Consider the following 12,596-nt stretch of genomic DNA (forward strand, 5'->3'; position numbering starts at 1 on the left):
CTTTGCCCCGCCCCATGCTGCATGCTTTGCTGCCTTGCCTGGGCCCCCGGCTGGCCACTCGGAGGCCCGAGCAGATCGCTTTGGTGCTCCGCGCCCCGCTCACAAGCTCCACGGCCCCCGATGGACCGAGGCGGTCACCTGTCAGTTTCGCGGGCGGCGGGTAGCCGCCGGCATCGCTCCCCCACCGCTGCTTCCTCCGACCCGCTACCCTGCTCCCTACTCCTCCTGCCTCTACCAGACACAGAGGTGGCGGGGAGCCGCTGGCTGCGCTCCCCTGCCACGCCTTCCGCCTGCCACAACTCCCAATTCCACTATCAGGGCCGCACCCCTGGCATCTGCACGGCCCTGAGCCCTCACCTGGACTCGCACCGCTATCCTCGGCGGCGAGCATGCCAACACGGCTGCCACCACACCGGCAGACTCTCGCCTCATCGGGCGCACTCCTCACTGGGGCCCAACCCGTAAGTCCATCCGTTCTGCCTCGCTAAGCAGGCGGATGGCTTCCAGAACCCTGACATCCTCTCTGGCCATGACGCAAAACCAACAAACCAATCGCCAAAAACAAAACTGCACCAGAACATGTGCCAAAGGCCTGACGAGAAAAACCCCGTCTACAGCGCTCCCAGCCACCAGGTCACCCGAACCTAAAATGGTGGCTTGGCAAGCGCAAAACCAATATATATACCCATTGGGCTGCCTGTTTCAAATTGGGCTGCCTTTGGGCTATTCCCCAGGCAGCCCAAAGCCGCAAAATGGCTGTCCCTTCTCGGCCCCTCCCCCTCCCAAATCTGCACAGGGGCAGACCTCGCGGTGCTCGGCTGCTCTCCAAACCTCCCATGTCCCCTTTTTGGGAATCGTGCCAGACTTTCCTTAAACGTTTCTAAGACTTGTACTGAGCAGTCCCCAGGTCAGACTATTGTCTGAATTTATAATTAGACATACATTTACTTTCGAACTGAGCAGTTTTCACGTTAGACTTTCTACTCACATTTTGCTCCTTTCTTGGGTGCAGACTACTTGTCGGTCCTTGCTGATTACTTTCCTCTGACTTACGAACTGAATAAATATATAACCTTTATTGTTTTGACTTTGGATAGTGTCCTGCATCAGCTCTTTGAATTTATTAGTGCAAAGCGCCGACAGAAATATGCAACTCAACCAGTTGCTGCTCGATGGTTCCTAAAATCGACCATGGGTCAGACCGAGGCTGAGGGACAAAAAGATGCTCCCTGAATTTACTTACTCACTCACTCACTCACTACCGCATCTCCCCGGTACCAGTCCTGTCCAACCAGAAGTCTTGAACTGGGTGATGTTTCTCTTATAACCAAGGATGATCTTTGGACCCTCATTTCCAAAAGAAAGTTACATATGTAACTTCCTGCTATGTTCAAGGTAATGACCGTACTCTTTCTACCTTCTCCTCTCTGCGTTAGCATGGCATATGTTGGTGTCAGAGCTGAGTTTAATGGAGTTATGTCTATAATAGTGGTGGATGCATACTGCTTTTTTTCTCTTTCCGTGTACTTTTAAAATCCAGATTGAATTCTTATAATTGTAAGCTCCGTGTTTTTCTAACCAATAAACAGATGTGACACTAAAATAAAATACTGATAAATGAACAAGCCTGAGTCTTTTATCTTCTTGTCTGAACATAACTAAATGTTCATACAAATATGCGTTTCTGAGCATAATTCTAAACCTTTATAGGAATGAGATGCATCCTCCCCCCCCCCGATTAATCACACATATGCAATTCATATATGAACAGCACAAACACTATGAAAGGACTGTTGTACTTTCTAAAATCCTTAAATGTATAAACTCTTATGAGGTGTAATTCTTATTCATTAATTACTTTGCAATAATACTATTTGCATAGGCTATTGGCCATAATCACTTTAGAATAGCTGCTCTTTTCAATTTACTAAGAAAACAACATGATATTCAGGAATTAATATCCTTTCCCTTACACCCTAGACATCACTGCAATAGTTTTTGCATCTCTTATAGTAAACACTTTAGATCCATTTGCACGATTTCTAGAAACTTCATTACTGCAGGTTTCTCCAAAATGGGACTTGATCAAAGCAGTGTCCATTCAAATATGAGATAGATTTCAAGATAAAATCCAGTATTGGCAAAGCTGTTCCGTCTGGCTTATAAATGATGATGTCTCTTCACTGATTTGTGAGTTTTGGCGTGCTATCATGTATCTTTGTGCATTCATCCACCCATTGACTACTTCTTGCATTTACCTACTTACCCATCGACTTCGCATGCAAACTTTTTCTTTTGCCCCGTTCACCTACTTCTCACCAAACTGTGAAGATGAGTTTTCAGCTCTAATACCGACCTAATTGTTTTTTTTTTTACTTATTATTTTTGTTAGTGCTTGACTTAGTTAAGGTTTCCCACAATGCACAGGTCCAGTCATTGTATGATATGTCTCATGATAACAAAAGATAATTGTCAAATTGAAATAGGGAGCTTATTAAATGTTTCTTTTAACATCCTATTCATGCCTGGTTTGGCAAACAACCAAAGAGGGAAGATGAATCGTATTGCTACACTTTAGTTGAGAAAAACCTAGTGAGATTGATAAGTAATTTGAGCCTCAATGTTGACAACTGTGTACAACTATTCGGTTACAGAAGTGTGGCACCTCCAACCCAGCTTTTTATTCTTTCATATATATATATAGACTGATCGACAACCTGCTGGAATTTAGAAAGAGTCTAAAGACATGGCTCTTTGCCAAAAGCTAAAGTTCGACCCCAGGCTCATCAAACGTTGTGTCACTCCATCTGACACAAACTTCGCTGTATTGTTCTTTTCCATCTGAATATTCCTTCTGGCGCCAGGATACCCGTAGGGTGACAGCTGCGCGGTATAAATATTAATACAATACAATACAATACAATACATGTTGTATTGATTTTCATTAGGTGTATGACACTAACATTTGCTACTTAGCAGCTCTAGAGAATGAAATAAATTAAGTCGCTTTCACAAAGTCTACAGAATAGCCAGGCATTCAATGCTCGATGCTATGGAGTTAAATGAATCGAAGACACAGATTAAACAGTTTTGCTTAATTTAGTTTTCAAAAAGCGTTGTGAACAAAGCTTCATTCCTCAGCAAAACACTTTTAGGTGGCATGAGGGGATGTGTTTGTAGTTGTATGTATTGGGGTGGCTTTTGAATGAGAGAACTTGTTAAGACGATATTGTAAAATATTCACCTTCTCAAAGACTGCTGGATTTCCACTAACAATATAAGATTAAAAGACTTCCTTATACAAATACGTTGTTGTGAAGCTGTTTGTATGTTCTGTTTGTTGTAGCTTTCACCATAAATTCAATAAACTCTTATTCACAATGTAATGAATTAAAATCATTTATGACGTTTAAATATAATAATTTAGAAAAATAAGTCAATAAATTGTGAACATGAGATCTTCTACGCCATCATTAACTGTGATCCTAATTTTTATATCAATACAAATAGTTGAAGACACGGTGGACATGATGAACATTTACATCCAGCAGGAGAAAGCAGAAGCCAGCTGTTTTGTTACCGCTGTTAAGACATGGCCTCCCTGGAAGAAGCTTCATTTTCCTCAAACCATCATAAGATGGATATTCAGGTAAGCAAACTAGTATCAAAAGTCTTAACAGCAAAGTTTCTATGTGGACTTGTGTCAAGATATAGGCTTCTAGACAAAACCCTAAATGTCATTATAACTTGAAACTGCTTGGGCTTTTCTTAATTAAACAGGATATACAATTAAATATATATCTCGTTTTAAGTACTCCTTATTCATGTACAGTCACTTAGTCACTTTGTATTAGGTAAGAGCTTACAGACCATATTAAGAGAAGATGTTCGATCCAAGGAAATCTATAGATGCTCTTCTATTTAAGGCCTCATTATGAGAACCCCGGAAATCCAGATTCAGACACGAACAGGAGTTTGCACTTGTACTGCAGAGTTGCTTCATTCCTGATTTGTTTTCCCCTACTCAAACACTGCTGGTGGTCCGAACCTGGGAAATCCCACACCTTGATACCACACATTGTGATATCAGTTTTTACCCGTGCAGTATTATTGCCCCAAAATACCAGGACGCTCCTAATGAGCTCCATAGTATCTTGTGGCCCTATACAGTTGTAGGTGCATTTGGAACAGTGTTCTGTTATAGCCATATCATTTTCTGTATTTAAGTTCTTTCTAATATGTTCGTACAGAGTCTAGTTATAATTCCAATTTGTTGGAGTAGTTTTTTTCTCTCGGAGTGTAATATAGTGTCCATTAATGGCAGTGGAGCACTTCAACCATCATCCCAGTGACATGAAATACGTTGAAGACGAATACTCTTGTAAGCTCCAGAAAATGTCTTTTTTTTAAACCAGGAGATCTTAGTAACCTGCCAAAACCGTATATACATTTACCAACCACTCCCATCAGCGGTTGAACACCATGCTGTGGTTTCCATACCATTTGTTTGCTGCCTGCCTTAAATACATTTTAATAGTTTGTCTGTGCTAATTAGATTTAAAGGCAACGTTTCTTAATAATACATTTGCTATTGTAATTATTTTAATATAGTTCTCGCTCTATATAAAGCTGATATATTGTTATTTGTTATGACTTGTTAGTAAACACAAAAGGGACATGTCCCTTGAGCCAGATCAACTATTCCTTTTTCCCTATTGTCCCCTTGAATAGTGTCGTGGTCTGCAAAACAAGGGCCACTTGTACGTCCGTCAGGTTTTACAACTCGCAAATTGCTATTTTTAGTGAGCCGCAAAATCTAATGCACAACAGTGTCTAAGACACTGTTTGCGATTCCCAAATAGGTTGCAAGGGGCCTGCGTCATCAATATTTATGTGGTAGGATGCAGTTTGCAACCCATTGGGAATGGCCGGCACTCATAGGGTTGGTGGCCTACTAGTCCGCTGACCACCATGTCTTTGACTGCTTTTTAAATATAGCAGTTTAAAAAAAAATACAGCCCGTTTTCATTAAAAGAAAACAGGATTACTTTCAATTTTTGTTGTTGTTTACAGTGGGCAGTGGGCAGTGGCCCATGGGCCTTGTTTGAAAAAATGTTGACGCCCCCATTCACAATGGCTCGAATGGCTTGCCACCAATATGAAATTTGTGGTTATCTGCTAATATTTTGCAACCACATTCCTGGTTGCAAAACCTTCATACATACCAGTGCAACTCACTGTTTGGAATGGATGCCCTTTACACACACCTTCCTAATAGTGACCCGCAAACCCCTTCCTAATAGTGACCCGCAAACCCTATTTTGAGAGTCTTCAATAGGTTGCAGACTCGCAAAATAGGGTTGGCACATTAAAAAAAACGCATTTGACTTGTCGCAAACGTCCCTATGGGTTTTTTGCGGCCAGTAAAAGGTGTTGTACATCTGGCCCTTAGCTCGTAGCTGTGCATTTCATTTACCTGTCAGTAGATGCAAGCGTTTACATTTACATACTCTGAACGCAGTTAAATAAAAAAGAAAATGCTAAGGAAAGTTTTGTATTTATTGACGTTCCGGCCTGCTTGTTTTTCTGTTAATCTTTTGCGTGCGTTCAACGGCCGTCGCGAGCACTACCTCCGTAGTGCTGCGCACATCTGTTGGCCGACGTGGCCCCGCCCACTCCGCTAAACTGCCGCACCGCTGCGAATTGCTGCCTCAGTTAACGAGTCAAGGGAATATTTGACACCATCATTGTGTAAAGTCAGTTTCAGTTCTGTGCTAATGTAACCACTTGTTTCTTGAAAATGATCATGTTTTGAGAGACAATTAAATAGACAGCCACCCAGTTACAAATCTTTCCTCTTTATCAACTGCTAGCTTTATCAAATTAAAACATGACTTGTCAATGCTGATCAAGAGTGATGTCTTATATAAAATAAAAAGAGCAGAACATATTCTGGGTTCGTAAGTAGGAAAACCCATAAACACGAGCAGTGTTTGTCATCAATTAGATTGTTTCGAATAGCTAAAAAAATGTATATTTTTTTCAGTTGTAAGATTTATGTATACGGGCTATGGAAAGAACCTTCAACTTATTTCATTGTATTTTTGATTGTTAGAAAGACGTATGTTGATGCTTGGTGAGCCTGAAAATCGGTCTTCTTAGTTTTGAGTATTTGTTTGGTCAGACTTCAGGTCATGGGTTCCTTGACCTGTTTCCTCTTGATCTCATTGGACCAAATAAACATGTATGAAATGGGGACTTGAAAAAAAAAGTTATTGAAGGGCTGTGTCTATAAAATTTATAGTACCTTCTGCCATTAGTGACAGACCGTACTGAGCAAAGGATTAGGTCACCCACCGAGAGCAAATCAGTACAAAGCTCAGCCTTCTAGCTCGATTCAACAAACTTATCTCGCATTACATCAGGCAATAAACTTGCTGGATCTTTCCACAGAGACTTGCAACAGAGGACCATCGTAAAAACCATGACTAGCACTCAAACGTAACTAATACCATGATTACTTACTGGTAATTGCATTAATCTGAGTCCTCTTGCCTCACTTATATTCATTACAATATGAGGCCATCTCACCTCACCAGACATTCATACCACATGTTGGTTGAAATGAGAGGACCCTCCACTTTTCCTGTTTGTATAACAAGCTCTGACACAACCCAAATGTTTGGCTGGCCTAAAGCGATTGGGAGGTAGGGAAGGGATGTAGGGAATAGAAGCAAGGACTCAGAGTAATGCTCTTACCGGTAGGAATTTGGGCCATTACCTCATTGTCCTCTCCCTAGCTTCCCTTCATTTCAAAATAAGATTTACCAAGCAACCACAGGACAACCAAAAGGTTAATGCGTAAAAACCCATGTTCATTGAATACAAATCAAAGAAACAAAGGGCCACTTCATTGTGGCCAAACTCTGGAACGAAATACACAAGGATGGTCCATTTCCTGCACAATTCTATAGCGAGAGGCAAAACTCAAAGGGGACGACCAGGTGGCTGTCCTTTCAGTTACGAAAGCCCCCTATATCTCCACCCATGAGGTTGGCATAGGTCTGATAGACCTGCCCTGGACCCTAAAGGTGATGCCATTACCCACCACCTTGTAGGCCAAAGATATCAAAGCCCTAATCCACCGACTGGTCTAAACTTCACAAATAATGAATCAGAAGCTCTAACGGAAGCCACCCTGTCAAAATATATCAGAAGAGCCCTTCTGACATTTAAATGATGCCGAACTCCTCTTCAAAGGCACAGGAATCAAAAAATGATGGTAATATCAACTCATGATCTATGTAAAAGGGAGAATTAACCTTGAGAATGATGGACAACAAGGTTTCAAAATAATTCGATCTCCAAAGACCCTACATTAAGGATGCTTAAAAGATAAAGCTCCCAATTCACCCAAAAGCATAGCTGAGGTCGCAGCTAATAAAAAGAAAGTCTTAAAAGTCAAGTTCCTGGCTTATATGGATTCCACAGTTCAAAAGCGGGACCCATCAAAGCTTCTAAAACTAGGGATAGATCCCATGAATGCTAGTGTTTCTTAGACGAAGGAAGAACATTACTCTGGCCCTTGAAATGGCAACCAACTAAACCGTCCTCATCTGATAGATTATTTCAAGAGCTTTTTAAAGCTTTAGTCACTGCTTGCTGAAGCTTTAGGGTATCCAACTTTAGACCCAGGGAAGCACCATCCTGAAGAAAAACTATAACATCAAACAAAGCTGAAGAAGTGGGACTGACACCACTTATTGAAGGAATGCCAGTGTCTTAAATATTATCGAATAGTTGAAGATCGTATAGAAGGCTCTAGAGTATCAATCCAACTTGCAGGAACCCCTTTATGCAGTAACCCTAGCCTTTCAAAATCCAAGCTGCCAATTTCATCCTGGATAGGGCTTACTGTTGTAACACTGAGAATTGAAGCTGGGATGGATTCAGAGTTAACCTTCATTCCTCGGTCTGCCTCATTCCCGCTAGCAGAGGATACCAAGAGGAGCGGGCCATGCTGGGCCTTTCAGAATGCGCAAAGCTCTCTCCCCCCTCACCCTGAGTAGAAATCTGGAGACGAGAAAGAAGGGAGAAAGCATAGATAAGACTTTAAAGCCACTTGCATGAGAGAACATTCACAACCAATTCCTGACCCTCCGTGATCCTTGAACAAAAGTTTGTCACTGTGGTGTTGAGAAAGGTTGCAAAAAGATCTATCACTGGAATCTCCATCTGCATGATATCTACACAAATATCCTGTGATGCAGACAAAAATTCACCTAGGATGGAATGCCCCTAATCAGATTGTTCACCAGCGTATTAGCTGTTCCCTGGATTTGGATCTTGGAGATGCACATCATTCAGGACTCTACCCAATTAAGTAGTCTGCTCGCAATCTTTGCCAGAAATTGCGATTTTGTTCTCCCCTGTCTTTTGACATAAGCTATGGCTGTCACATTGTTTGTTCCAATTAGCACAACCGCTTCCTTTAGATGCAGAGAAAAGGTTCTTGGTACTACCCGCACTACTTCCAGCTCTTCCAGTTTGAGGACCTCATGCTCTGGGAAAAAGATCAAGATACCTTGATCTGTTGTACCCTCCTACTTGGCCCCCAACCTGACAAAATCGCATCTGTTTGATAATTCTGGGTGCTGGACGGGAAAGAGAGATTCTTTTTAGAACATGCCCCAACTTTAGCAACCAGTTCAAATCCACCCATACCTGGGGAGAAAGAGGGATCTGATCAGTCTGAGTCCAGCTCTCCTCCCAGCAGTGTCCGGGAGCAGCAGGCAGCAGGGCAACAAGCAGGAAAGCAGTGCTTCCAGAAAAGCAGTCCAGCACCTCAGTCCCCTGACTGATGTTCAGTTCAAGATTCAGAAGTGTCTGATTTGGGAGAGTCTGAGATCCAGTACTTCTACCCATGTGTGCCTGTGTGGGGAAAACTTCAAAGAGTGGTTTTGAAGTGCACGAGTTCCCCTTTCAAGCCAGTCCTGCCTGCCAGGTTATCTATGGGCACCACCATTTGTGTGGGGTCAGGTCATTACTCCTTGATATCCTGGTGTGGGCACCCTTTCCTCCTGTCTTCCCAGGCTGGCAATCAGAATGCAGATTTATGTAGAGGGGTGTTCAGCCCTGCTACCCTTCCTTGGTTTATGGCTGTCTGGGAGGAATGCAAGAATGGGATCCGTAACCCCGTCCTGATGGCTATTGGAGACCGGCTGGAGGTCACAATAAGTAAAGATGATAGCGGAAAAATCCCACTGTCTGAAAGTGGCATTTCTGTACTAGTAGTGTTAAATCCCACCTTACTAGCAAAGTGCATTGATCACCACTATTCCACCAATACCAAACAAGGCAAAGCTATTCGCCGTGAATCAGGAATTGCCACTTAGAAAGGAATTCCCATTGCTAGTCTATGAAGGGAGTAGGCCTCACCATAGTCCAGCTCTTGCCTCTCTCCTGTGATTAAATCCTTAACCCTGCCATGAAATGGTATGTCAAAGACTGGAGACTTAACATATTTAGCAAATATTCCCTCTGCGGTTTCTTGAGCCTGAAAGGGAGAAAAAGTGAAGTTCCACCTAATGCACTACAGAATATCTGGTATTTACTTTCTCTGCCCATATTTTCTTGTTCATGTTAAAGGGACATCAGACTCTGAGACAGGGGTATCAAATCATGGGGAAACTGCAACCCCACCAGCCTACTTCTCCTCCTTGGATTTGGACTTGGGTGTTTCATCCAAAGCCCTAGAACCTGCTGCCTCAATCAAAGCTTGGACCTCCACAGCAAATATCAAGGCTGGAGGCTCATTAGATTCCATAGACCTGCTTCTTTTGGCTGTAATAAGACCATCATCCTCTGAAGAGGACAAAACATGCCCAATTTTTGTTGTTCACTTCCTCACCATCCATGCATCTAATGGTAAAGAGAATTAATCTCATCCTTAAATAATAGTGCCTGTACTGGAAAGAAACCAATTGCTGTGCTGCCCCTGTCCCTGTTACAGTACATACCTATTAAAAACTGTATTACCAACTCCATTAATAAGAGCCCAAGAGCTTACATGCAAATTAAAGCACAAACAAATTTAAATGCACCCCCAACGAGGTCCTTACTGTTTTGTTTTGCCGTTTCAAGCTGGCGTGGAGGAGAGTTCTACATTCCTGGGTCCGTAATCCAGCAGTTACAAAATTTCGTAGCCTGGAAGGGCAGCCACTGCTAGCCGCCCTAATGCACACCCACATGCATTCTTACAGTTGCAATACAAACTCGATCATAGAAACCTGGTGTAACGCAACGTCCTGGACTAATGACACGCAACACGTTGCTTCAACCACATTCGCAAGATAAAAGTTACCTTTACCATCATCTAGATTTTCTCATGACCATGGACACTAAAAACCAATGCTCTACTCCAGTCAGTGGAGCTCCTCACATTCGTCTTCCCACTTTCGACCTCCCGCACTTTCTTTTTCTACCTTATGTATATACCTTCGATAACAAAGGCTTGATTGAAAGCTGTGACTCAAACCATCACGTATGTCCATCACATCAACAGCATTTTTACCTGAGACTTCAACATACCTTGAGATTGGGGCATAAAGGCAATAACAGAAATCTTTGTCACCCTCATCAGTTCCCAGCATGTCACTTATTACTTAATCTACTTGCACAACAGTGAAACATTCAACCTAGTCCTTTCAGCCATAACAATAATTCAGTACCACTTTCTGATGGGTCTAGACTGGACGGATCACCTCCTGATCCTATTTCTATCTTGATAACAAGAATTCAACTGGCTGGGGTCATCTGAAACACAACACTTTAGATCCTTTGAGAGCATCCCGTTAAACATTTCTTCAACGAGAAAATGTCCTAATTCCATGCTTTAATTAATTTAAACACATTTGAATGCAGTCATGAAAAACAGTCTGGAAGTCAATGCCCCAATAAAACTTGATCTATCTTCATGCTCCCAAGAACTCACTGAGAACAAACCCTGTCTGCAAAAATGTTTTTTAAAAATGCTAAAAGACCCTGTCCAGGATGACCTAAGATAACTCAACCTCCCACTCTGTCTGTACACTCCTCCTTACAACAACTAAACAACATGCTACCAATTAATCATCCTGAACATAACCAACTAAAAGCTAGACCTCTTCAACAGAATCGAACAGTATCGCACTATCCATACCCATCTCAGCAGATTGATGCTGTACAATCTATTAGTTCATTAAAGTGAAAATACAAACTCATCAGGTTTCAAATCAACTGCTCAAAGCCAACCACCACCTGCAATATTTTCAAGACTTACGTCCCATTCGCATCAAGCAACTAAGGTTGCATGAAATCGCTAACCTGTGTGTCAGCGGATTTGACAAACATTTCCATACGCTTCACAAAGAATTAATCTAGTTAGATTTTTCTCAACATAAACCATACCTAACTTTGTAAGGCATCTTCAATGTATTTTTGAATGATACCGTTTCTATCACTCCTGATAAAAAACGATTTTGAACCTAGATGAATTCACGAACTACAGACCCACCTCAATCTTGATATTGTGTTGAAATATAATCAAGAAATGTGTTTTTATCTACCTGCACTATCAAATTAACAAGCATACCCTCCAGCAAGACTAATAGTGCAGTTTCAGGCTCCATTGCTCTTCTTAGCTAAACGAGGCCTCTCTGTATCCCTCTGTGCACCCAGGAAGAGCATACCCCTCTATATCAAACTTCCATCACATATTCTATAAAATAGCCTTTGAGCCCTCTGTAGCGGGCTCTACTGGCCATTAGAAAATTAGAATGTTGAGCACTTCACTGCAAACAATGGAGTGTGCTGGTCTTCTATGGGCCAGTAGAAGCCTGCAGAGCCACATTCTAATGTTTATTTTGTCTTTTTTCATTTACAGCTGCTGCTGTGATCAAAGGCCTCTCGGAGCCCAAGGGTATTTAAATCCCCTCGGGCCCCAAGAGGTAATTTTTTTTAATTTGTTTGAACATCCTGCCCTCTAGTGGCCGAATGTTCTAATACCCATATAGCCCTCTGTAGCGGGGCTATACTGGCCATTACAGTCCTGCTCCCTTGTTAAAGGCCCTCGCCTCGGGCCTTTAATGGGTCGTATAGCTCCCTACAGCAGGCTATATTACAGGCCCGCTCCAGCGTTAAAAGCCTGAGCCCAAGGTGAGGGCATTTAACAAGGGAGCGGGCCTTTAGTGGTCAGTAGAGCACATTACGAATGGCTCGAAGGCTTTTAAAACTTCCCGCCCCTAGAGGGCAGAATATTCTAATTATTAAGCAAAGGCATCACAGAACCTGAGAGGGATGAAACATTGGAATGTTGATGCTCCGGGCTTCTAGCAGCCATTAGAAACCAGAAACACTCCTCTGTCTTCAATGGAGCACTGAATATTTCAGTGTTCTAATAGCCTTAAAGCCCTTCTGCTTTGGGCTATACCTTTTGTTAAAGGTACTAGTTATAAATAGTGTTACGTGCCTCTGAAACACTTCCAAGTTCTACCAGAAGTGGAAGGGTGAGCAGTCCTTTAATAACAGTTCAGAATTAAAACAAAATGATTCATTTT

The 12,596-nt window shown here is 42.2% G+C and overlaps 1 protein-coding gene across 2 annotated transcripts in view; it reads left to right on the forward strand.

Moving 5' to 3' along the window:
• The window catches only part of BNC1 (basonuclin zinc finger protein 1), a 205,251-nt gene that overhangs the window by 127,092 nt on the left and 65,563 nt on the right, over nucleotides 1-12,596 (forward strand). For both annotated transcript variants that reach the window (XM_086958231.1, XM_086958232.1), the window contains exon 2: nucleotides 3,511-3,649. In XM_086958231.1, the coding sequence (XP_086814357.1) occupies nucleotides 3,593-3,649 (57 nt within the window). In that variant the 5' untranslated portion in view covers nucleotides 3,511-3,592. The remainder of the gene's footprint in view (nucleotides 1-3,510; nucleotides 3,650-12,596) is intronic.

The sequence above is a fragment of the Lissotriton vulgaris genome, chromosome 2_1 (genome assembly GCF_964263255.1).
Source record: "Lissotriton vulgaris chromosome 2_1, aLisVul1.2, whole genome shotgun sequence".
In the NCBI taxonomy this organism is placed as follows: domain Eukaryota; kingdom Metazoa; phylum Chordata; class Amphibia; order Caudata; family Salamandridae; genus Lissotriton; species Lissotriton vulgaris.